Below are 25,967 nucleotides of genomic sequence, written 5' to 3' on the forward strand. Positions count from 1 at the left end.
AATATACCACATATTTTATAATACGTCTTGAAAATAGTATGTGGTTAAATCAGATGTAGTAAGTTATTATTTAATATTTATTCTATATATTTAATATTTATTCTATATATTCATATAAACGATGTACAGAAAATGTTCTGTTTTGGTTTGCTGCTGCATGCACACATTTGTTTGGAATTATAAGCCAGATAATCTTTCCTTACAATGAGCACATTGCTAACATAGTTTCTCTGAACTTGTCCATTGCCCACCAACCAGATCAGTTTACACAGGGTCTGATGGCGATGAATGCACAGAGCAATAATTGATTCCTCTGTAATCTCACAATGTGCTACACGTATACACATCTCTTTTATGAGCTTCAAACAATGGCACTGCTTGAAGGAACATCTTGCAAAGCCCAAATAACAAGCATACAAAACACTCAATGCAGCAGAATAACTCTGAAAGGAATGATATATCATGTTTGCCTTTCTACAGAATGTTGACCATATTTTAGATTTATTCTTATTCTCTATATTACTATTGAAAGAAGTTAAGCTAAACATATTACAGTCTATACTCTCAGATCTGTACCATTGTCTGAATACAATGCATTTTGCGTTAGTGTTAAAATTGATATGATGAATTATTTAAGTTCACAATGAAATAAAATATTGCAGTGAGTATTCTTTGTGTTATCTTTTTCGATCTGTGTCTAGCTTGTGAACACACGTCTTCCCCTAAAACACCTTTTATAAAGTTTGCAGTGAATATCGGGTAACACTTGACACCTTATTGTTAATTTCACGGCCTATTTATGAAATGTAATACTAATGGCTTACATCCCGGCCAAGAAATAAGAATTTTGTATGATTTCCATTAGAAATATTTTGAACCACCAGCTGTTTACCGATAAAACCATTGCAAATGTTCCTTTATTATCGGCTTTATTTCTGTCAATTCCCATCCGCCAGAAAACAAATCGGTGGCTCATTTAGTTTTGTATAAGGAACAGTCTTTAACCTCAAGTTATTTAAAAAAAGAACATGTAATAAGTCACTAGAATATTTTTGTTGAGGCCTGAACTTTAGTGGGTAGAGATCATTTGAAGTTTGCATTAAATCTAATAACATTCTGTGATGGTTTCTATTTTTAACCATAGTTTTATTATAGTAACTATAGCCAAAATGCAACCATGGCGTACTCATTTTCATTTGCATTACAATACGTTTTACTAAAATATCATTAAACTATAGTGAAACCCTAAATGTGTGCCTATCATTGTTTTTACTGTGAATACAGTGGGTCAGCTAAACCAGTTATTTTTCGTAAAGGGTATTTCTGTAAGCCTTATCCTTCAGGTTGTGTTTTACGTATATAATATGTCCTTCAGCCTTATTTTACTAATTCAATTATCAAAATACAGAAACACTGTTGACAGAGAAATACAATGGTAACCCGACATTGGGTCTGAATGGGGTTTTGGTGTAGCACCTTCACCGCATCATGTCAAGTTTGTAGAAAGGGGCGGTACCGTCGTGCTACACCGCAAACAAGAGCGACCTGAAGAGCCGGAGGATGGAGGCGCAGCTGCACACCGAACATAAGACGTCTGAGCATCAGTAAGGTGTCGGCGAGTGCTAACTTGTCGTTTTTGGCCACTTTTAGTGATCAGATAGAAAGATGGCGCCGTCGGGTTCGCGCAGCATTGGCTGCTGGAGAGTTTTATACTGGATCCCAGTGCTCTTCATCTGTCTGATCGTGGCATGGTCTTACTACGCGTATGTAGTGCAGCTCTGTATAGGTAAGACCGCAAACGGCATGGACAGCTTTCTGTGGTTGCAAGTTTACAGTGAATCGTAGACACAGCAAATAAATAACACCTTGCCTCCACCTAGCCGTGTTTTTGCAAATGTCTGGCTCTCTTACTAGAGCAATGTCTCTGTTGTTGATTTGGGTACGTTTGCTTAAGATATACTTGATAGACAGAAAGAGCAATAATACGCTAATAATAATAATAATAATTTATTATTATTTGTTTTGACTATTGAATGTGTTTACTAAGTCCCACATTATTAAACAACTTGTTAATATTTAGTTAAGGTTTCACTTTCTTGTTTTTCTTTATGTGCACTACATGTTTTTGGGTCAAATTGAAACAAATCTTTTATCCCCATAATAAATGACATGTTTCTGTGCACTAGTCATTAAAATATGAGACACACCTGTATATGTGATAGTGTGTCAAATTTTAATCAAGCATTGACACATTAGTGTAAACTTCCTTTATCCTGTTGCATATAGGTATTAGCTTCCATGACTGTAACAAATACACTGAAATTGCTTTATTTTGTACTATATCATTAGAATAGACTGTGGCTTTTCAGTGGGGTCAAAGGTCCGTATTCACAGGAACTTAAGAAACATCTTACACTCACTTCTTTGATTGCATCTGCAGTCATGCTCTCATAAAATCTTGTATAAATAGGCTTTATTTTTATATTTACATTTAGTCATTTAGCAGACGCTTTTATCCAAAGCGACTTACAGATGAGGAAACATTGGAAGCAATTATAACAACAAAATACATAAGTGCATCAAACTAGTCCATTAAAGCCTAGCACAGTATAAAAAGCTAAGAATAGTGAGGTTAGTAAGTGTTTTATTTATTTATTTATTTTTTTTAAAGAAGGAAATGGAAGAGATTTAGGAAAAATCAATCAGCGACGTGTTGACGGAAGAGATGCGTTTTTTTTCTTTATTGATTTATAAAATCAAATGACTTTCAAGTGTTTGTACATACATAAAACTTCTTTGTGAGACCACACGCCTAACCACTGATCCTACTGGCATTTCATAGTAGTTTATGCTGAACCGCAGCGGTTAGTGGGTCCTTACACACACTTACCTCCCTCCGGACCCCCCCCCCCCCCTTTTTGCTTTGTACTAAAAAATGTCTGCAGACGAGAGAACTTGGCAACAGGAGGACACCATGTGAACCATAAATAACTTAAAAGCATATGACTGGATTCAAACATGATACGTTTGCATGGGTGTTTATGTAATGTAATGTAATCTCGTAATGTTGTTGTTGCATCTCTCTGCAAGTTTTTACAGTCGCACTAGTAGAGGCTTATTTCAATGTTAAGTCTTTGCACAACCTGTGGCATACAGCTGAGACAAAGATAGTTATGAATGTTGTGTCTGCTGATCCTTACGTGTCAAAGCTAATCTCACTGCCAAGCTGTCAAACTCAACCTCACCAATCTGTGTGTGACCTATTTCTACAGTAGTCACTTGCAACGAGTATAGCAAAGAACACATTTGGCATTTCTTAGAGAGCAGCGTTAAAATTGACAACATCAATAAAGAAACTGTATACTGTAATCGCTGAAATTGTTAGAAATTCCCATCGTATGCCAAAAGTTCTTTTCTAGCTGTAAATGAAAGGGTTGTGCACATAATGGACCTGTAGGTGGCATGATTGCCACTTGTACTTGTTCATCTTCACCGTTCATCATGTATTTCTATTTCTGTTGTTCTATTTGGTGACTTGAGTGCTGTAGAAATGACACATTTCTTCTTTCAGACACCTCGTCACTATGTATTTGACCAAATACAGTGTATTTTATTGTTCTTTTTGAGCACCAGTTGCAGAGATGCATGTATAGGCTAGTGATTTTGGGCATCTGATCAAAAGTCTCCCTGCAGTGGGTTCCAGCAACAGCAATCGGTGCAAGTGTGCTGAGAACCATCTGCTGCTCACTGACCTTCTATAAGTGCACAAGGAGTTACTGAACTACTATTTGTAGAATAATAGGCTGTGCATGTCCACTTTCAGAATTCAAATCATCGAGCATGACCAGTGTTTTTCTCCTTTCCTCTGCAGAAACTGTAGAGAACATGGGAGAGAAAAGTAAGCCAGCTTTTTCCTACAAAGTTACTTACTATGACAATAGAAATACCAATTTCTTTCAACTTAAGGGCATTTTTACAACATTTGTAGAATACGATCTTTGTTGTGGGTGTGCAAAAGCCACACAAAAAGTGTGATACTTAATAAGTTTGTGAATTGTTTTTTTAACTATAAGTTTCCTTGTATTACAGTAGTTTACCTCCTGCTGTATCATGTGCTTTTCATCATGTTTGTGTGGTCATACTGGCAAACCATTTTCACAAAACCGCTGAACCCTCTCAAAGAGGTGAGTTACTCTACTTTTGGGTGATTTCTTTATCAAGACTATAGGTGAAAGGTTTATTGTTTTTTATTATTATTTGCATTATTATTTTATATAATTATGTTATTATTATGCATTATTATTTTATATGATTTTTCTAAAAAAATAGCAATTTCGTCATGTGCTTTTGTTGTTTTATTATTTAGTTCTTTACTTGATTTTTTATATTGCTGTCTAACTCCAGTTTATTTTATTTTAGTTTTCATTTGTTTCTTTTCATTTGTTTTAGTTTCTCAACTTCAACTTTTTTCAGTTTATTGCTGAGCCAACAAGTTTTTTAAATAATATTTTGTCCTATATTTTATTTGTTTGCAGTTAACAAACTGATCATATTTGAGTTCTTTTCCACCATCACGCCAAATTGTTCCTGTTGCTTAATCGTTCCACTCCGTGCCGATCCAGGCCAGCCGGTACATAAATGGTTTAATTTTCCACCGCAGGGCTGATAACAGAAATCTTTAGAATGTAAAAACAAACGCTTCACACGCTGCCTTGCTATCACAAGAGACTGCATTCAATTAGACAACCGTATCAAACCAAGCTCATGTGGAAACATAACTGTAATTGTTTCAGACCGCGCTTAGAACGGTTTGGAGCAATGGTGGAAAGCACTCTTTGTTATAATATATTACTTTTCGTTTTAGTAAACTATAATAATCTTGACCTGTAGTTTTGTACAATTGGTCAAGTGGTGAGTACACAACAAAAGAATATGTTTGACAGCTGGTAGCATTATGTGTAATATTCGTAAATATACTGTATAACACCCATTAGGACAAGTTGCTGGTTATGCTTGTTGAAAATAACTGCATGTTGGGTAGTAAATTGTATGTGATCTTCAGTGTAACTGTAGCATCCTACCACAGGCGGTTATTATTTCAAGCAGAGAAAATGAGAAACAAACTGTAATAGAGAAACCACACACATGGCTCAGACTGGCAGTCAGCCTCTCCGCTCTCAGGTTCTCTACAGCGCGAGAAACATCAAAATGTTTTGGTTTTTGTCTGTTCCTTTCAGTTCCATCTGTCACATCCTGACAAAGAATTATTAGGGCGTGAAGATCGCAGAGAATCTCAGCAGGAGATCCTGAGGAGACTCGCTAAGGATTTGCCCATTTACACACGCACAATGTCTGGAGGTGGGCACATGTGAACGTTAAGCCAAGTCCATGAGGACTTACTCAGCAAAGAATTAAGCTCAGTATAAAAAAATGGTGATTGTTATCGATCTATATTTTAACAAGCTGTCTTGATACAGCTGTCCGCTACTGTGATCTCTGCCATCTGCTGAAGCCTGATCGATGTCATCATTGCTCAGCCTGTGAGAAGTATGACTTTACCTCTGTTTTTAAAGCACAACACATTTATATTAGATTGTTCTGCTGTTCATTTTCAATAGCTCCTCTCTCTGCTGTCTTACAGGTGCATTTTAAAGATGGATCACCATTGTCCATGGTATGTACAGTACCAGCTAAGTAGATGCTAATAAGGGAAGGAATGTATTCCTGTAAAGGGATAGTTCATCCAAAAATGTCGTCATTTACTCACCTTCAGGATGTTTCAAACTTGTAGAAATGTATTTGTTCCAATGAACACAGAGAAAGATATTTGAAAGAATATTTGTTATTTTCAGTTCTGGGACATCATCCACTACCATAGTAGGGGATACAAATATTGTATATTTTTTTATGTTGAACACATAATGAGATATTTTGAAGAATTTAGGAAAAAGAGTTCTCTGGCTCCTTTGACTACCATTACATTTTTTCTACTTAGGTACAAAGTCATTTATACAGATATTAAATTACACAAGTGTGCGTAAATGATGACAGAATTTACATTTTTGGGTGAACCATCCCTTTAATATTCCAAGAAAATCTAGATTATATGGACAGTTATTTGGATGTGATTGCAAGCTCGTGTTAAAAAAATGAGGTCACTTCATGTGGTAACATCTTAAAGGGACAGTTCACCCAAAAATAAAAATGATGTCATTTACTCACCCTCTTGTCATTTCAAACCTGTATCACTTTCTTTCTTAAGCTGAACCCCCCAAAAAATAAATGTTTGGTAACCAAAAACCTTTGGTACCCATCGACTTCTATTTTATGGTCACAAAACCATGAAGTCAATGGGACCAATGGTTTTCTGTGTTACCAAAGCTAACTGCAGGAGAAAGAAAGTCATACAGGTTTGAAATTACAAGAAGGTAAGGTAAATAATGACAGAATTTTAATTTAGAAAGTGAACCGTTTCTTTAACACAAATTCTCTAGTTGAGCTACAGCAACACAACCCATTTTAGTGCTAAAGTCCGGTAGAAAGACTTTAAATGTCTAACAATTGTGTAACTGTGCTACTGCATCAAAGTAAACATAAACACCCAAATGTTCTGATAAACACCCACATGTACTGAGCCTAACATGTGCATTTTTTTGACAGGGTGAACAATTGTGTTGGCTTCTCCAACTACAAGTTTTTCATGCTGTTTTTAGCATATTCTCTGCTGTATTGCCTCTTCGTCACTGCCACTGACTTGCAGTATTTCATTCAGTTCTGGACTGTAAGTATGAATTATTAATTTCTCAGGCTTATATTAGGACTGTGCAGAAAGGATGTCTTTAATAAACACCCAGAGCTATGTCGTATGACAATTTTGATCTTTGTTTTTCATCAAGTGTGCTTTTATTTTGGAAGGTTGATGGTAAAACACATGACCGTCTTATGGAATATTTGGTAGGATATTAATAATGTGTAATATTTAATGTGTTTCTCTTAGATAGCTTTTATAGATCTCCTTAGTCCAACACATTAGTGTTTACAAATCCTTTTAAAACCAAACGATGAGCGAACATAGGTTTATTCATTTCTACAAGATCTGCATTATTGTCATGTTTGTTGGTGTATTAACAATGCGTCTCATGTGAATTCTAACAGAAAGGCCTGCCTGACACTCAAGCCAAGTTCCACATTATGTTTTTATTTTTCGCTGCCTCCACGTTCTCAGTGAGTCTGGTGTTTTTGTTTGCCTATCATTGCTGGCTTGTCTGCAAGAACCGCTCCACCTTGGGTGAGTGGGCTGTGCTTTAAATAGCCACTTTACAAAATTACATGGACTCATCTATACCATGTTCTATTCACACTGCCTGATGAAATGATACTCATACATCCAGTGAGTCAGTTTGGGAGCAGGTGGTGTTTAGGGTTGTCTGCAGTTGTAACTGCCCTTTGTGGCAAATCCTCGAGGGAAGACGTAACTGTGCTAATGTTCAGTACTCAAGTGAAGCAAGTTTATTATTACGAGGCATGATATGTAAATGATAATGAATATGTGATATGTAAATGTTAAATTATTCTGAGGATAAGACTCGAAAGTGTCTGTTCAAAATGTGACTATACAGTAAACTATCTTAGTATTATGCCTGGTCACAACTGAGTTTCCAATGTAAAAAGTTGTAAAGCGGTTGTGTATCTAAATCTTTACACATTTTATTGTGGTTTACGTTTCTCCAAACATCTTTCCTGTCAGAGGCCTTTCGAGCACCTGCATTCCAACATGGACCAGACAAGAATGGCTTCAGTTTAGGAATCAATAAGAACTTTCGCCAAGTGTTTGGAAATGAAAAGAAATACTGGCCGCTACCTGTTTTTTCAAGGTAGTATTTACGTTCAGTATGACTGAAAATATTTTTTGTTGGTGTACAATCATCTAAGTTTGCTCTGTATTGTGTATTTTTGCAGTATTGGCGATGGCTGTTCATTCCCCACGTGTCTGGTGAACCCAGACCCCGAGCAACCCTCTTTATCCCCTGTACACAACTCTTCAATCAAAAGGTACATAGCTTGTATGATTGATTTACTTATAGGCTACAATAAAAAGTGATTTCATCATACATATCTTATTTCATACATATTAAGATGGGATCGATAAAGAATACACATCAGTACAGTTTTACATTTAAAACTGACCCTGTCTGTGAAATCCGAGTTTTCCATTCATCTCCTTTTTATTCTCCTAGTGCTGAGGAATCTCATCCATTTCCTTCAAAAACTTTAAGAGAGTCTCAGAACCAACTGCTCAGTAACGGACAGTCAGAGGACAGAGTCATGCGAGGTGAGAGGATTTGATGTAGCCATGGCACAGTTTGTAGTGCATGTGTTTGAGATGACTGTGGGTTCAAAACTGGATCACATCATATCCCCAGAATATTTTCCTGTCTTATGCCAGGCAAGCTTATATCATAAACAAAACTCTGTTTGCCAAAGTTTTAGTTCTTAGTTAGCTTTCGTCTTGACTTAGGTTTTCTCAGAGCTGTTGTCATGAAAAGTCTGTATTCTCTTTACAGGTACAAGCAATCTAGCCTTGACCATTGAGAAGGAAACATAAGAACACGTGAATGCTGACCAGTTTGATGAATAGGTTTGTGTGTTTTGCAAATATAAACAGGAAGAATATATGGGGCTAACACAACTTTAATATGTTGTGTTACATTATATTTACTTACATAAACACTCACTTACAGTATATGTTTTTTTAATTCTTTTTAGAATAATAGTAAACTCATCCAAACAATGGGAATTGTGTTGTGACAAAAAATCAAGACTTGTGATTTTATAGCATCTTCAGTGTAGTCATTCTTTAGCCTATAGTTTAAACAACTTTAATAGGCTTTTATTGGCTACTCTTTCTTTATTAGTTACTCAAGACCATTCATTTCAAAAACATTGTTATTGTAAAATTACCATTTGCAATGAAAAGAACAACTTATATTGGCAAAATAATATTTTTGTCTATGAAACTAATGTCAGTACATGCTAAGATCAAAAGCTTTTTAAGAAAAAAGAGAACCATTTCACGTTACACCAGTAGTGTATGAATTATTTGCTTCTTCCAACATGTAATTAATACACAATGAATTCTGTTTCTACAGGAGGTACTATATGCTAGTGATGTCTGTTGTCAGTGGAGCGATGAAGATTCTTACCTTACGTGTAAGCTGCTCCTGCACAGACCACACCCTATTCACTCTCTACCTGTGAGATTTCACAAGAGCTACCGGTGCAGGGTAATGCTGTGTATATACATATATGAAGGGTCACTGAGTCTTGTGTTCCTTGCACGCGGTTTGGTTGAGATATCTTCAACGTGCCTAAACGTACCGGCAGCAGTGGCTGAACATTCAAGAAATTGATGTACCAGCAAGACCCACTTCTTAAACATTTGTATACATGTCTTGGTGTAGGCGGTGCTAAAGATAGTTTAATTTTGTTAGTCTGGGGAACCTGAACATTTATGCATGCTACAGTATGTGATAGTAGTTTGTAACGTTTGACATGTAAAAACTGAAAGCAAAAGAGCTTACTTAAGTACTGCACTACAACAGTTAAAATAGTTTTTTGTCCTTACGTTATTGAAATGCAGCAGTGTGTCTGATGAACATATATATATTTTATTTACTACATATTAACATACATTTTTATGTAGGACAGTCTGTTTTGTACAATAAGTTTCACTTCTGAGGATCACGTGTTGATCTCAGTTTTGCAAAACACACAATGACACAATAATTGTTGTAGGTGCTTATTTGAAATTAAAGATAAACATGTTATCAGTATGTCCATTCCTTGGGACTCAAACCCCCAGCCCTTTGTGTTGCAAATGCCATACTGTACCAACTGAGCTTCAAGAATATTAACACCAGACCGTCCGAGGATATTTAGACAGAAAATATTCAAGTTTTACCTGAAAACACAGAGAAGAAATCTGCACTTTGAACAACGCTGCACATTATTTTACATTTTTGCTATAGAAAGAAGTATGCCATGTTCATATACATTATTATACTGTAGTAGCAAAGTGAAAATTTCTCATTAAATGTCAGTATATCAGATTATTCTTTCAGCGTTTTATGCATAACCCTGTTTGCACAATAAATACAAAACTCAAAGATGTGTTTTTTACTGATCACATCTGATTTATCTAAGGGCTCTATTAACAAATGTAATACCGTAAAGAAAATTTCTGCTTTATATCTGATTCCTGATATTGCATGTAATTGTACTTGAATGTACCAGCTAGTGTGATCTTCATATTGACTGAGGTGTGAACAAAACCTCAAAAATGCCAAAAGTTGTGCTGTGTTGTTGTCCGTTTCGTAGTTTGTATGGAAATGTGTCATTTAGGATTTCTTATATTGTTAACATACCACAAACTGTGATACGAGATTTTTGGCTCTTATTTTGCGCATCTAGACCAACCGATTGTAGTTTGTAGAAAATGTGTTTTTTGCCTTTTGTGAGTACATTAAATTCAGCTGGATGTGTTTACAGGAGTAGCTGTCATGTAGCTATCTGTGTAGTCTTATCTGTACTATTAGGTCATTGAATGATATGCTTGGATGAATTTTATTAATCTGTGAGAAATAAACTGCTATTTTATTAAATGTTACAGAGTTGTTTTGGTGTTAAATGACTGTTCCATGTTACAGGATCATAGTTTCCTTAAAGGATGAAATCAAACCTTAATACAGCAAAGCCTAAACAGACTTTGAATATGTTAGAAAAATCAAAGACTTTTATTTCTAAATTTTCTAAAAACAGTCACTCTTTATATGGCATAATACCAACTGCGTACACTGTGTACATTAAGATGAGGAGAGAGGCTAAGACCTACCACGATTATCAGTCACCAAAAGATTCAAATTCCTATAAAAGCCCAGATTAGTTAACACAGCATTTATTCCAAATGTCTTTCAGAACATGCAGCAGATCTAGGCAACACAGAATTGTAAAGCAATACAATACAAATAAACAGAAAGGAAAAGGAGGAAAACCCAAACAGCACAAAATGTGCACCATTCAAAAACCAGCACTACAAGTAAAACTTATTCCACTGATACTGAGTACTCGAGTTGGCTAAGATTTATTAAGAGGCATTATTGCTTAAATGAATAAAAGGCTTTGATCTTTTTTAATACTAAAATACTACAAAACCTTTAAATCGCTTTTAAAAAATGAAAATGGCAAGACAATCTTGATACAGAAGTACGAGGTGACCTCAGTTCACTTAAATAGTGGCAGTTATACATCATCACTCTTAATTCACTTGTGTGGTAAAATCGGTGCTAACCCAACGTAAAGGGTAAAATCAGTGCGAGGCTTCACTTTACAATTAAGTGCCTGTATTTACCTGTGTGTCTCTGAGGTTCTTCATCTGTCTTAATCAATTGCAAACTGCGAGAAATCAGTACTCATCTGATCAGGGAACGACGCGGTGGACGCGGTCATGTCGAACTAGTCAATGAACTACGCAACAGTACAGGAGGAAAGCAAATATAATAAATTAACGATAAAAAAAGAACATCAAATGTAGCTTAATATTAAGGCTGAGTTTGCGGGGGGAACTAAAACACCAAATGGTTCCTCTTCAACCATAAAACATGAAGATTGTGTGAAAAAATTCAACCCACAGAAGGCAACAAAGGGAAAAGGTTTCTTTTCTGAGGATGGAAGCTTTAAAGTGCAAATTCCTATCAAATATCTCATTAAAGAAAATCAACTAAAAACCCATGTTTTAAGCCCTGTACATGAGGTTCTTTATGGTGAGGGATTCTTGTTGTGTCATGACTGCTGCTTGTTGGCCTCCTCCTCGTAGGCATTTCCGGTGCCGTTCTGGACATAGGATGAGCCTGAACCCAGTCCATACAAGTGACCACAATACTTGGCATCATCAATGTGATCTTCAAAAAACATCTGCAATGAGAGGCGAGCATAATACAACATGAAGATCAGAACTAATCAAATGAATTTCTGGGTTTGCTATGTGAGCGAGTGAGTTACTCTTTTCCACTTTATGCTCAAATAACAACATATCTAAAAGAGAAAGTGTGTAAAATTATTTCGGCAAAACAATGACTAGAAACTTGTCTCTTGCATATTAGGCTGGTACATAAGAAACTATTAAAAAGTGACACACATCACATGCTTTCTCAGTACCTCTCTCATCTTGAAGAAAGCCATTCCTGTGAGTAATGAGTCAGATCCTGCCTGATGCTGAGGTCCGATTCTCTCCAGCTCAAGCTGCTCTGCCACCTCCTGCAGACCCCCCTGCACATCACATGATGGAAATCAGAAACTGATAAAATAAACAAATTGCTGGTATTCTTCATATGCAGTCTTTTAAGACAATGCCTTCATGCACATCATAAACGAATCGCAAAACGAAAAATACCTTCAAGTTTTTACAGCTCTTCATGAGGTATTTCACATCATAGATGGTGGGAAAAAATAACTGCAGAAACTCGAAAAAGTCCACCTCTTCCTCTGGCAACTTCGAATTTGACAAAATTTTAATCAGGTACCCGAAGTCATAGCCACTGTTTGAAAAACAGGATAAAACAGCCTGTCAGTTCTGTACAGCTGTTATAATTCATTAAACTAGTCATATGACACGGCTAAAATGAATATTATAGTTTGTATATAGATATAATGCAATGTGTATACACGATTTAAGGTTCAAAAATGCTTTATTTTCCACATACCGTGTATGTTTGTAACTCCTCTTTGCCCCACCTCTCTGAAACGCGTGTATTTTTTACAAAGCAAATCGCTCTGAAAACACTGTTAACCAGTGTGTGGTAATTGGTCGAATACTGCAAGTTTGTGACGGAAATGTAACCCCTCTTACCATATTTGGAACATCAGGTTTCCAAAGCAATTGTACTGATGCGTTCGCCCACCTTTGGGGGGTCTAAGTCAATCATACCACGAACTGACGTAGATTTGTGGTGGTGTGGTTACGCGAAGCGTTTCAGGCAGGTCCGGATGAGCATTCGCTTTTAGATAGAATGCATCTTTTGCTACGATTCTTTCATTTTTGCAATTTTACGTGTCTAATACATGCACGGGCAACTTATAACACATCAAAGACACAAAAAAACACGTAATGGCTCCATATAATCCCTTTAAGTACAAAGATTAGGCATCAATTCCTTTTTTCAACATATACTTCAAAATTACCTATGGAATGAGAGCCACTTGACCCCGTCACAAAGCACCACACCTGAGGTCATAAGTAGCTCTGCAAAGTACAGCGTCTCAATACCCTCCTCCTCATGCTTCTTAAACTGGATACCAGATGAAGTGAGAAGCTCGATAGAGTCCTGTGCATACATGTCTTCCCTGCAAAAGACAGTACCACTGTGTAATGTCTAGTTTTCATAAGGAATCTCATTAAAGGTTACGTATCCACCTGAAGACAGGAAAAGTAATCTTGTCATACAGCAGATCTTTAACAGTAACTGAGTATATACATGAAAGCGGATCCATGGCTTTTTAATGAGAAACTGCGATGCTTACGTGAGGTTAAATTTGAAGTTAAACTGCCACGTTGACGTCCCTGGTGGGTATTCGCCTTGTTCGTTCATAAACGTAAGGCCGAGCTGGATGATCTTTAACAGGTCAACATTACACCGCAGCAGCTGGTACTGGTAGTCCGCATTACTTCTAAACTCTCCGATTGGTCTGGCAACTACGCCCGGAAACTCAGTGTCCTATAAATGCAGAAAATCGTGCATTGAGTTCATAGTTTCCCACGGTTCACCATGAAGAATTCCTCTCACCAAACTCACCATTGCGATGTAACTGTACTTTCGGATCACCTGTCGGATCCTTTTAAGCTCCTCTTCCAGGTTGCTGGCCCAAACCTCACATATTCTTTGGCTATGATCCACAGTGGCTGCGGGCATAGTTCCACTCTCAGGTGCACGTCATCAAAACCACAGAAACACTCCCCAGGGGATATTCTCATAAAATAATTGTCACTTGTTCCCCTCTTTTTGCCTGCAATGACAAAGACTGCATCACAATCACACTACCGGGAAATTTACCCACTTTATTGAAAATTCACAAGATAATGGTGAACAGAAAAACGTGGGGTGCATGATCCAAACACTACAGACAGAATATTTTAATCTAAAAAGACAATATACAGAATAAAAAATACAGAATATATATGAATAGATTTACAAAATACTTGAGACAGTTAAAACTAATGTTGTCGTGGCTTTCAGATCACATCAATTCTAAAGGTACATTATCTGGCTTTGATAATTTCCTCCTGGCGTAGTCTGATTCACTGAACATTATTTGTGTATTTTAAACCAGACGATTAGATCCTGGCCCTTACACCACAATGAGGATCATAAACAGAGGAATAACTCTTTGGAGTATTTCATATGCTTGCAGCTATTCCAGTCTGCACACACATAGTAAGCACATTTAGTTGACTGCATTAAATGCACGACTGCATTAAAATGACAATGATTCAGACCTAGTCAGCCCACATTAAAAAAAACGACTTGTCAAAACTGAGAGTGACTAATTTTAACAACAAGTGCCAGATGAGACAAAATGGTCGCGAGCTAACTGGACTTCAAATATGGCAAGAAAATAAGCAGGTGGCTGATCGCGAGCCCAAAACTTTTGATTATCTCTGCACACTAAAGTGAGTTTATAATACACCTTCTGTTATTCTATTGTGGAGGTTTAAGGTTCTCAAATGTGTTCTGACAGGTTAGCAGCACAAGCTAGTACAACATCTGCTAAACAGCTAAACCATGCCGAAAACGTGCTACGATTTTGCCTGTAGTCAGCTTGTGTAAATAAGTCTTCTTGTAACGTGTGAATGATGTCAATAGGACTGATGTCTGGGTGAGTGTTTATTTATGTAAGTGGCTAACGTGCTAGCAATTAGCCTAGCCACAAAAGTTTGTCCTGTTATCATCCTGATCAAAGTTCACTTTTTTCCTGTCAGGACTTACCTTTCCTCAAACAAGGCAGTTACACTTAAAGCGTATACTGCTTCTGTAATACACAATCACCTTGTTTAGAAAGGACTGGGACCTTGCTCTTTACTTTTATATAGTTTTATTGGGCTAACAGCGATATCAACAACAAGCTGCCGCCTCTGAAACTACAGCGCTTCGCCATGACGTCACCACGATAAAAGGCGCGACCTTTGAACTTCGCTTGGCCCAAACCAGAGAGAAAATATTATTCATAAAATAATATCATAACTCCGTGTGCTTTGTTTCACCACCCACCAAAAATACAATTATAAAATATTTGTTTGCGTTATTTTCCATTTATTTTGTCCTGTTCAATTTAGTTGATCTTATTTGGTTGAACTTGGTTAAAGGGATAGTTCATCAATATAAAATAAAATTCTTGCATCATTTACCCACTCCCAGATTGTTCCAAACTGGACACATTTCTTTTGTTAAACACGAAGGAAGATATTTGGATAAATGTCAGTATCCAAACAGATTTCATCCACCATTTACTCCCATAGTATTTATTTTGCCTACTATGGCAGTAAATGGGGGATGATATCTGTTTGGTGAACTATCCCTTTAAGTAGCTAAAACTAAGTTTTTAAGTAAACTAAGTCTAATTCTATGCAAACAAACGTAATATTAAATTCAAAATAATGCATGCTGCCCAGGAATACCTAGATCCTCAAAATATATTAAAGCAAGAAAATATTTCTTAGGTAAGAAAAATTACTGAGATCATGGATTACACACACATTTTTATTTTTTTAAAGAGCCAATTGTAAATAATAAATTATTTAATAAAACATTGACCTTTATACACGATAGTCCACACAAAATGCACATTCAGACATAAAGACATGATTTTGTAGTACATGAGAAACATGTCCACATTGCCAAATATCTTTGCATAATCTGAAATACCCACATTCTTCTTCTGATCACATACACACTTTGAAATCCTATAGCTTTCTCTTTTTGAAGCTGTATCTGTCATGTTCTGCCGGAGCCAGTCTCATCTGAATAAGGATCTTTCACACTGCCCTCACTCGGCAATGACTCCTCACCAGAAGAATGGCAGCTAAAATGAGCCACTCCTAATTCTTTATCCTCTGAGTTTTTCGGTCTGTCTGCAAACTGCCAAAGCTCTGCATTTAGCTTCTGATGGAGGGAGAAAACATTTGGAGCACCATCTTCAAGACCACCAATGTAATCCTGAGGTGAATTAGCCAGGTTTATATGCGACGGTGCACCCCAAAGTTTCCTGTCCAGTATACCCTTTTGCATGTAGAGGGCTTTTGCACGCTCCTTATCCAGGACAGCCAGTTTCTGCGAGGCGAAAATATTTTAACACAAGTAAATGAAAACAATGCATTTTCAGAACATATGTAAATGATATCTACCTGCTCATTCAGAGCCAGTTCTTCCTCAAGTTGCTGCGTTTCCTCTTTTATAGCCATTAGGCAATCCAGCTCAGACTGACGTGGGTGCAGGTCACGATCAAACTGATTATACAAACCTTTCCAGTATCTGATAACATAACAGACAAATTATTTTGGATTGAAGAAATAAAAAAAAATAAAAAACACTGGTGTCTTAAATCCGATAAAATCCCATATATACTTTCAACCAGAAAAAAAAATCACATTTGTAGCTCATGTGACTTTAAAATGGACGAGGGATTCAAAAGCCACCAGCAGAAGAGGTACGCATTTAAAAGAAATTGTAAAGTTTGCCAGAATATGATAAATAAATAGACCAAAGATTTCATTTCATGACAAAAAACAAACACTGACATACTTGAAACAGTAGGGGGCAGTACTGGGCCTCAGAAGTCCCTCTTTTTGGCTTCCATTCGGTCTAAAGAGAGGGTTCATAAAGTCCAGTCTGTTTTCCCATAAATGAGACCATATGGAATGCGTTTTCTCCTGGATACTTTAGAAAAATATATCAGTAGATGCAGAGAACACTAGCATCATTAATTCATTAATCCACAATTTTTTTCATAGTTTGTTATACAGAGGACAATTACCACAGATCTCTTCTCTCCTTTTGGCTGTTACAAATGAAGTTGCCATAATGACAGGAATAGATGTGGTTGTGGATGCTAATAAGAAACTTTTCATTGTACTCAAAGGAACATGGGAACTGCTGCATGAGCTGCCAGACACACTCCAGGAATTGATCTATAACAGGCGATATCTCTTTGGCTTCTCCATCCAGATGACTGTATCTGAATTACAGAAAATATACAATCATACAGGTATTAACTGTGAACGGATCAAACACTCTTAACAGATTCACATCAGTATAAAGTTAAATGACTGCGACGAACCTGTGTGAAAACTTGTGTCCAATCGAAACCCAGTCTTTCTCGATCAGGACCTACACATCAAACTTGTATTTACTTGTAAACAGTCTAAATGCGAGGGATGTTTAGTCAGTTTAATATATAGAAACAACTTTTTGGTAAACAATTTGTAAATGCTGTGACCCCGTGGCACTATCTGACTGTTGAAAAAAATTCATTATTTTTGCTATTCTGTCTGAAGCACTAGTGTACAGTACTTTAAAGGTCCAGTGTATGAAATTCAGCGGCATCTAGCAGTAACGTTGCAAATTGCAACCAACAACTCCACCTTTCCCCCAGCACTACGGTGGCTGACACAGGACAAACTGTCACATTATCGCTTCTTTCCTGAAGGAGAGAATACATTTACGAAATGCCCTCTGTAGAGCAGTTTGTCAGTTTATGGCTACTGTAGAAACAATATGGTAAATTCTGTGTAAGGGGACCTGCCGTGTATGTAGATAGAAACAGCTCATTCTAAGATAATAAAAACATAACGCTTCATTATGTAAGTTCTTTATACACCTCTGAGGACACAGTTATGTTTATTATATTGCATTTCTGTCAATAGATCCTTCCGAAAATTATACATTGGACCTTTAAAACACAAAATTATTTGTAAACTACATCTACACATAATCCATTACTGACAATATCTCTCTTTCCAGTGTATCAGGAAATGAGATGGTATTCCCAGACAGAACTAATCTGTGCTCCAAGGTATGCTTCTCTTTTATGTTTACCCCATATGAAGGTCAGCAGATGATTGTCTAAACCCGAGCATTACAATTGAATGAAACCTCTCCAGCGGAGATACAAAGTAAATCCTTATGACTATACGACTAAGATCCACACAGGCACTATGAACTCCATGACTTGAAAGTGGCTGTCCTGATAGTATAACTTTCCAGGGAATGCACGTATTCACATATTCAATACACATATAGTGATAACAGTAAATGTACCTGAATGCAGAAGTCGCTTTATACCTAAAGTGCAAAAAAGTACAACCGAAAAACTTAAATGTAGTTGTTTACCATCAATCCCTTGAAGGTCCTGTAGTAAGGGTCCAGAAGCACACTGGTCACAGAGCATACCTGAGCCGTTCTGTCCCAGCCATCAGAACAATGAACTAAGACACTGACACCCTCTAATGCCACAGCCTGTGTGTGTGTGTGAAAACATGCAGTCAGTACAGAACAGTCATAGTACCACGAACTGAATAGGTGTCAAAGAGATCGTTTACCTTGGATATAAAGATTCCTGCATCCAAGATTGATTTGATGTGTTTTAACCAGTCCGAAGTTTCAACCCCCAAGAGAAATTCTGCCATGGATGGAGAACGTAGTGCAGAAACTAAAGACAATAGATATTTTGAAATAGTTGAGACAAAATTCTCAATAGGTTCAATCAAAATATTTACACAGTCATAAGGGCCCCCAAAACGTAGTAAACTAGAAGATATATCCATTTTATTTCAAATCGGCCTGTCAAACGATTACTTGTGATTAATCACATCCTGAATAAAAGTTTGGGTTTACTTAATAAAAAAAATATCCGTGTACTGTGTATATTCATTTTGTATTTATAGTTTTTTTTACCTACATACATATGTATATATAGCCTACATATACATATTTAGACATTTATTTATTTGGACTAATAATTTAAAGTATATGTAAATGTTTATTCATTTTTATATTTTTCTTAAATAAATGCATGTATTTGTTTTTATGAATACAAAATTAATATGAACAGTACACATACATATGTGTACACAAACTTTTATTCTGGATGCGATCAATGACGTTTTAATTATGGTTTGGCAGCCCTAATGGAGTATATGCACATGCGATGACATATGTCCGCTAAAGTCTAAGCCAGCTCTGTTAAAGTCAGCGCATGGAAACAATGCAGTTTTTCACTCGCCCGCTTTAAGATGCACATAGGATTACGGTCAACGAAGTGAGTCAAATTATCTAAATACTGCGCATACATCAAAAAGGAGAGAAGTGCTTCAGGCTATCCATTTCAAGCTACATTTACAAACAAGAAAAAAAGCTTTGGCATTTACTTGAGGCATGATGACAAAGGCACACAATATTTGAAAGTTTTCTTACTAAACATATTGTTACCACTTACCTCATCGCAATGAGAGCGGAAGTGGCTGAGCTGGTGAGGTTTTATCGGAAGTACATCAGCGCCCTTTATGCATAAATCCTATTCAAAACCTTTTATAAAAAGATGCTTGTAAGGTTCTAAAAGAAGAAACATTAAGTAGTTCATGTGGTGATATGCACATGCGGTTACTCTGCTAGAATACTTAAAACTGACTTCATACGTCCATTTTAATGACTTTAGGATCAGCCAGTTAAAAGTAATTAAAAATATCTCCAAAAAGTGGAGTTACTTTAGTGAAAATGAGATGTTACATCTCAAGGTGCTATCCTTGCAATAAATTCAATTCAATTTGTACAGATGCCACTTCCTTGATTTGTTTCCAAAGCAATGACGAATATTCTTAAGTGTTCTGGGATCACTGTGATCTTTCAGAGACAATGACGAAAACCAGACTGCATTAAGAATTTACAGCAGGGAATTGATATGAGGAAAACCTTAACATAGTTTTAGTTTACAACACCACACAAGACCTCTTCTCTAAAGTGCTCAATATTTAGTTTGGCTTTGCAATGAAAGTTGTTAAATTATATCTAAAAGAAAAGTGCCCTCTTTTGGCATATTTATTTATGTTGCCTAAAACATACTTTGTTGATAAATTGGCTGTCACAAATATCACAGGCTTGATGACAGTTCCGTCTGATGCCTCATTTATTATTATGACAAGCTAATAAATGTGTATATCTATTAATAGCATTTAGCGTTACTAAAGCGTTACTGTTAGTACTGTAAACTCTGATAAGTAAACAGCGCAAATGTGATAAGAGAGTATTTAGAAGCTGGTGAAGTCCTATGAGAAATCTCCAGATGAGACGCAATACACTGACAAACCCAGCTCTTAACATAAGAAGCTAAACTAATTGTACTCTAAGAAGAATTGTCCGTGCTGTGATGATGGGAAAATTGTCCAAAAATTGAAGTGCTGTGAGTGTGCCACATGTACAGTATATAGTGATTCAAGTCTGAACAGTCCCTTTCATGAGATAAGAACCCAGTGAAACAATACCGTCTATTAGTTTCTGCTGACTGTTTCTCATCACATGGATATTTTCAATGCCAATGAACTGGAATTTAATGTTGCAGTAGTTGTCCTCATTTTCATAGCCTTTGCCTGCTGCCCGGTTTGCCATTGCGTTTAACTGTGAATAAAAGTATAAAAATGTTGCATCTCTTTTATGTCATTCTGATTACAGGTCCCTTATATTCTAATATAAAATGGACTGACCTTGGGTCTAGTATCCACAACATACATAAACCGGCTGCCAGGATTAGACTTCATTATGGCCTGCAGCATATGTTCATCCTCCAGGCAGCGGGCACTGAAGCCAGAGAGAGGCTGACTGCTCCGACATATCGTGGCCTGTAAGGAGACAACATAGGAGTTTGCATATGTTGGTTTCATTTATCCTTTATTCTCCTTGATCTTGCAAAAAAGCAAGCAGTGTGTGACCCCAGAGCCATTCCCATCCCAGCCTTATCTTCCAAGCTCAGTCAATAAATTTAACACAAGGATCGGAAGATCACGCTGTCCTCTCAATGGACTAGGGTCCATTTCATGAGAATTCGACCTTGGCCTCATAAAAGTCGTGTTTGCATTATTACATTTTTAGAGATTGTTTGGATCATATTTTGGGGTTGAAAAGGCATGAAAAGTGGGGGATATTAAACTAAGACTGACCCCTTCGGGTCCCACCACCGTGATCCTTATGTGGAAGTTTCTCCATGTGGTTTGAATTCATTTGTCCAAAGTAAACATGGTGACTCCCAGGGGAATATTTGACCAGAGATTCAGACAAGGGTGCAGAAAGAGCTCAACCTAGCGTTTAAAAAAATGCCGCATTACACATTCAGTCTCTTGTCGTGGTAAATAAACAGATTATTCATCCACTCAAGAGTAATTGTGACAGGTGAAATAGTGCACGCAGATGGCAAAGAAATCAAACAAGGCTAAAATAAGAACATAATGTTCATGAACTCTGAACTTTCTCCGTCCCATTACATAATATTTGGCAGGCAAGGAGACGAAGGACAGGACAAAAATCTCCACAGCCTCATTAACAGTGGTGGATGAATACTGGGGCTGCAGAGAGAATGTGCGAGATCTTAGGAATGTTAGAATATACACTCACATGATTTTCCTTGTTGTAGTACGACAACGTGGGAAATCGACCTCTGCTGCGAAACTTTGAGCTCCCCACTATGACAGGCAGAGTAACGGACTGAGGCACCAACAGCTCGGCTGGATAAGTATCACACACCTGTGTCATAAAAAGCTATTCATTTAATATTTGAATTCTTACATTTTTTGTCTTAGTCAGCACAATGCATGATAAAGCTATGGTAAATATTTGGGGTACATACTTACTCTGTACTCTCTGTTGATGGGGGTGACATGCCATTGTTTATTTGGAAGTCCCATTCGATTGTACTCAGCTTTCAGATCTAAAAACTCCCATGAGCGCACCCGTTCAGATTTGTCAATGTTAGGATGGAAAGAAAAACAATACAACTCCTCATATTTTTCTGCAAGACAGAAAAAACATGTTAACAATAGTCTGACACTACAGCGGGTATACAACAACATACTGAACTGTTGGACTGTTAAAGTGAGCATGTTAACTGCTTTCTTGTGTTATGTGTTCCAAAAAAGGAACATTCAGAGCTGACTGGAAACACGATGAGCATCCTTGTTCACACACACTAATGGAGAATGCATGCCTCAGTAAATGGAGAAAGAGAAGCTTTACAAATAATGTATTTATAAATTCAGCCCATATGGGACAGTACAAAAAGATCTAGTAAATTTCAGCATGCAGGTGGCATCTGTAAACATCTAATACAGTATATGTCCATAAAGTGTGTGGATTTCTTTACAGTCTTGAGTTCTCTGTTTGCATTATAAGCATGCTTTATTGGAAGTTGACAAACATATTGTTAATATTACACAATTTTTAAGCGTTAAAAAAATGATATATTGATTACAATATAAAAATCCAACTAAGAGACAATACAAAGCCCACCTGATCTGGAGAGACGCGAGAGTGAGATGCAGACATTATGGCAGTCGCTCTCTTGAGGAATGATAAACTGTATGACCTGAAAGTTCTTGCAGTGGATTTGCAAGGGATACCCACTCTGAGATGCCTTCTGCTTAACCACATTGCACACTAAACTGTGCAGAACCTGTTGTTTAAATACAAATATATATGAAATACATTATACTTTACAGCATACATACAATATATTGTAAACATTGTGTAGGTGTGTTCAGGTAAATTGAAAATAAAGGTACATTACAAAATACTGACAAATGGTCTCTTTTGTGTTTTTAGTTGATAGGATTACTTCCAAATAAACCTTCTAAACATGTTACTATGTAGAAGATTTTCAACTTTTAAGATTTTTATATACACTGTTAAAAATTAAGGTGCTTATAAGTTGATGCCATAGAAGAACCATTTTCGGTTTCAGATGTTTAAGGTTCTTAATAGAACCATTTAGACAAAAAAATATTATTCTTTGGCATCATGAAGCACAGTGTAGCTTTCCCAAATACCAGTTTCTGATTGATAAAAAACATTAAATTATGGTAAAACATTATTTCAATTTGTCACATGCTTATGGTCATTGCAGTCCGTTTGTAGCAACTACATTTTTCATAAATCTTCAACCCCTATTCTAAAAACCCAATGACAACTGAGCGTCTCAGTTATTTCTGATGATATATTAACACAGTCAAAGCTTTTTAGGGACCAAGCACTTACCCACAGCTCAGATCCTTTAGGCCTACCTACAAAGATGGTGTGAGTAGCAGTCAGGTACAGAGTGCCCATCTGAGTCCTTCTAGAGAAGCTTTTGTCCACCAAACAGACATTTTCAACCTGCAAAACATAAACAAGGTCACTACACAAATGTATTAGTTATTAGCTGAGTTTAAATACATATGTAAATATATAGGCCTATGTATATATATATATATATATATATATATCAGTGGTGTGCGGTGGACTTAAAAAATGAGGAGGCAGATTTCTACCCATGTAATTTTTGTTCATCTCTGTACTATTAACAAGTGCGTTTGTCAGTCATTTCAGTGTTTATGTGTGAAAAAATCCTTTTAATTACTACAAGCTCATTACAGTATGTACTTCTGATTTTTGTAGTTTTATATTTTCCCTGCTTTGGGAAAAGGTACATCAACACCACCTTCATCTTCCTCTGGTACTATATTTCCTATATAAGAATTACATCATTACCAGGGCCAGACGGAATCTGCAGACTTTTTTTGTTAATTCTGCGCAGAATTTTTTTCTTAATCTGCGGAATAGTTTTTATATCGTTTGAAATGTGTTATAAATTGAAAAAAGGTTTTAAAATACATTTGTTAACAGATTTGAGAGAATGGGCCTTTAAACTTTACAAAATAAAAGCATTTACAAATCAGCTGTCAAAATTGCAATTAAACCTAAATAAAAACGTTATCAACATGTTTTATAAACACCATTATTGAATATAGACCTACTTGTTTATTTATAATATACATTTAACATGCAGAATGACATGTTTTTATAATGATGATCATACATGTAAACGCTGTTCACACACAGCTTTAAACTATGACGATCTCAGTCGTGTTTTTGACTACTTTAATGGATCTTTCAGTGTTACTGTCTCAGCACATGAGATGAAGAAGAAATGAATTAATGTGGAAAAAAACATAAGCGCTTTAACAAACTTGTTCGCTCATTGCATTATTGTGTGTGAGTTTGCTGCGTCTGATTATGCAGCGCTTCTTAAACCCAAGTTTTATGTGTAGGCTAAGCTTGCTTTTATCAACAAAAACATGTGATGCAATACGAACACGACAACCATATCGTGTGGACATTTATATAGACAGGCTGCTTCATTAGTGGTTTTTACTTTTGCTTTGCGTGAGGTAATATTCGTTTGTTCTGTAGCCTATTTTAGAAACGATTACGATCTATAAGATTCGCTTGAGAAGTAGACTGTGGGTGTCTTTGGAATCGATCACGCCATAAAATCATCAGATTGAAACACTAAACAGCAGAGTACTTGATGCTTACTCTTCCGCGGAAATATCCGCGGGTACCAGCGGTCCGCGGACGCGCTTTCCGTCTGGCCCTGATCATTACCAATACCATCAATTTAATTATTAGCAGTCCCAGAAATACTCAAAGCATTTAAGAGATCAAATCAAATAGATGTGACTTACTTTAAACTTGCTCTTATCCTGAGCAAGCCTGATCACAAGCAAACGTTTTTGAACAAATCTGAACCACGAAATATTCTGTCAACAATCGATAACTCCTCTGCCTCTGCCATCTCCGAAACGAATCCTAAACTCCGATTAATACAACTAATACAACAATTTAATTAACGTTCAATCTAATTTAGCGCCCGCAGTTTAAAATGAATGACGAAGACGAGCAGGAAGGCGGGATCTCGCTGATGAGTTAATCCAATCATAGCCCATTGGAGGCATTGCCTCCTCTCACGTGACTTTTCTCCATTCTTTTCAATTACCCCCACTCAAACTCACGGCACGCTTTAGGGGTATATGTAAAGTCAATGAGCTTACAGGAGGCAAGAGAAACGCTGCCTCCCTTTGGAATTCTTTCGAGCGGGGGCGCTGTTTCACACTGTTGTACACGCTGATTTATCTTATATTTAACTAAATACGTTATATCCGCTGTCCTATTTTATTTCTGAACTGTTAACAATATTCTCATTCGATTATTTTCGAGGGGGAGAGGAGGCACCGCCTCCCTTGCCTCCTCGGAGGAAACGCCCCTGATATATATATATACATTGATATATATTTGACATATGAATTGGCCACATAGTCTATTGCTGTCTTTATATACTGTACATATCTGATTTGATAACCATATTTCATTTTAATGTCCCTTGGCCCACATGCTTGAATCAGCTGAGAACACTTGGCACTAATGGCACACAACATCTTGAAAATATAGGACTTTGAATCGGATCCCTATCAGACAAGCTGAATCGGATAATGGATGGGTGATCTTGTCCATTAGTATTTAATTCCCGTTAACATGTAAGCAATCTCAGATTATTACTGTCTTTCATATGGAAGCAACGGATGCAGCTGTCATGTACATGGCAACGTAGCGCATTTTATTTGCATCATTGTATTATAGTATGAATGCTGAACATTTACCTTTGGCATTCTGATGTGCTCCATCTCTGCCCACCGCACCTATGACACAGCTATACAAATATACCTCTTACTATCATACTGAACGTGTGGTATTGTGTTATTTAAATAATATGGTAAAATCGCGGATCTGTTCTGAATCCTGGTTAATACGGAGACAAGAACTGTAGCTCCTCCCGATATTTGT

General features: G+C 36.8%; 3 protein-coding genes and 1 long non-coding RNA gene across 8 annotated transcripts; 2 read left to right on the plus strand and 2 right to left on the minus strand.

The window, feature by feature from the left end:
- The first annotated feature begins 1,520 nt into the window (after positions 1–1,520).
- On the plus strand, positions 1,521–10,674 carry zdhhc2 (zDHHC palmitoyltransferase 2). 2 transcript variants are annotated; one of them, XM_079480046.1, is made up of 14 exons: positions 1,521–1,786; positions 3,872–3,898; positions 4,090–4,184; positions 5,238–5,358; positions 5,478–5,547; positions 5,642–5,674; positions 6,661–6,781; positions 6,916–6,954; positions 7,156–7,288; positions 7,748–7,874; positions 7,960–8,052; positions 8,238–8,332; positions 8,565–8,638; positions 9,150–10,674. In XM_079480046.1, the coding sequence occupies exons 1-13, from the start codon at positions 1,666–1,668 to the stop codon at positions 8,603–8,605; spliced, it is 1,116 nt and encodes a 371-aa protein (XP_079336172.1). In that variant the 5' UTR covers positions 1,521–1,665; the 3' UTR covers positions 8,606–8,638; positions 9,150–10,674. The 2 variants fall into 2 exon arrangements, with proteins under 2 accessions (XP_079336172.1, XP_079336173.1); XM_079480047.1 differs by lacking the exon at positions 6,916–6,954 and having other exon boundaries at positions 9,150–10,665.
- On the minus strand, positions 10,606–15,253 carry cnot7 (CCR4-NOT transcription complex, subunit 7). 3 transcript variants are annotated; one of them, XM_079480050.1, is made up of 7 exons: positions 15,039–15,210; positions 13,848–14,058; positions 13,576–13,769; positions 13,237–13,398; positions 12,449–12,593; positions 12,214–12,324; positions 10,606–11,970 (listed from the first exon to the last, which is right to left on the minus strand). In XM_079480050.1, the coding sequence occupies exons 2-7, from the start codon at positions 13,962–13,964 to the stop codon at positions 11,839–11,841; spliced, it is 861 nt and encodes a 286-aa protein (XP_079336176.1). In that variant the 5' UTR covers positions 13,965–14,058; positions 15,039–15,210; the 3' UTR covers positions 10,606–11,838. The 3 variants fall into 3 exon arrangements, with proteins under 3 accessions (XP_079336176.1, XP_079336177.1, XP_079336178.1); XM_079480051.1 differs by having other exon boundaries at positions 10,629–11,970; positions 15,099–15,253; XM_079480052.1 differs by lacking the exons at positions 13,848–14,058; positions 15,039–15,210 and having other exon boundaries at positions 10,632–11,970; positions 13,237–13,468; positions 13,576–13,708.
- Positions 14,604–22,886, plus strand: LOC306907727. Its single transcript, XR_013787931.1, has 5 exons — positions 14,604–14,722; positions 17,188–17,313; positions 18,069–18,120; positions 20,772–20,940; positions 21,727–22,886. It is a non-coding gene; the product is annotated as an uncharacterized lncRNA (long non-coding RNA).
- On the minus strand, positions 15,790–25,967 carry mtmr7a (myotubularin related protein 7a). Of its 2 annotated transcripts, none has more exons than XM_079480044.1 (14): positions 25,784–25,967; positions 23,343–23,459; positions 22,599–22,761; positions 21,944–22,101; positions 21,708–21,836; positions 20,804–20,938; positions 20,585–20,717; positions 18,647–18,756; positions 18,438–18,563; positions 17,386–17,435; positions 17,083–17,283; positions 16,851–16,985; positions 16,454–16,580; positions 15,790–16,379 (listed from the first exon to the last, which is right to left on the minus strand). In XM_079480044.1, exons 1-14 carry the CDS (start codon positions 25,805–25,807, stop codon positions 16,044–16,046), a joined length of 1,944 nt encoding a protein of 647 aa, XP_079336170.1. In that variant the 5' UTR covers positions 25,808–25,967; the 3' UTR covers positions 15,790–16,043. The 2 variants fall into 2 exon arrangements, with proteins under 2 accessions (XP_079336170.1, XP_079336171.1); XM_079480045.1 differs by having other exon boundaries at positions 21,944–22,020; positions 25,784–25,946.

This window comes from Barbatula barbatula, assembly GCF_947034865.1.
Source record: "Barbatula barbatula genome assembly, chromosome: 18".
In the NCBI taxonomy this organism is placed as follows: Eukaryota; Metazoa; Chordata; class Actinopteri; order Cypriniformes; family Nemacheilidae; genus Barbatula; species Barbatula barbatula.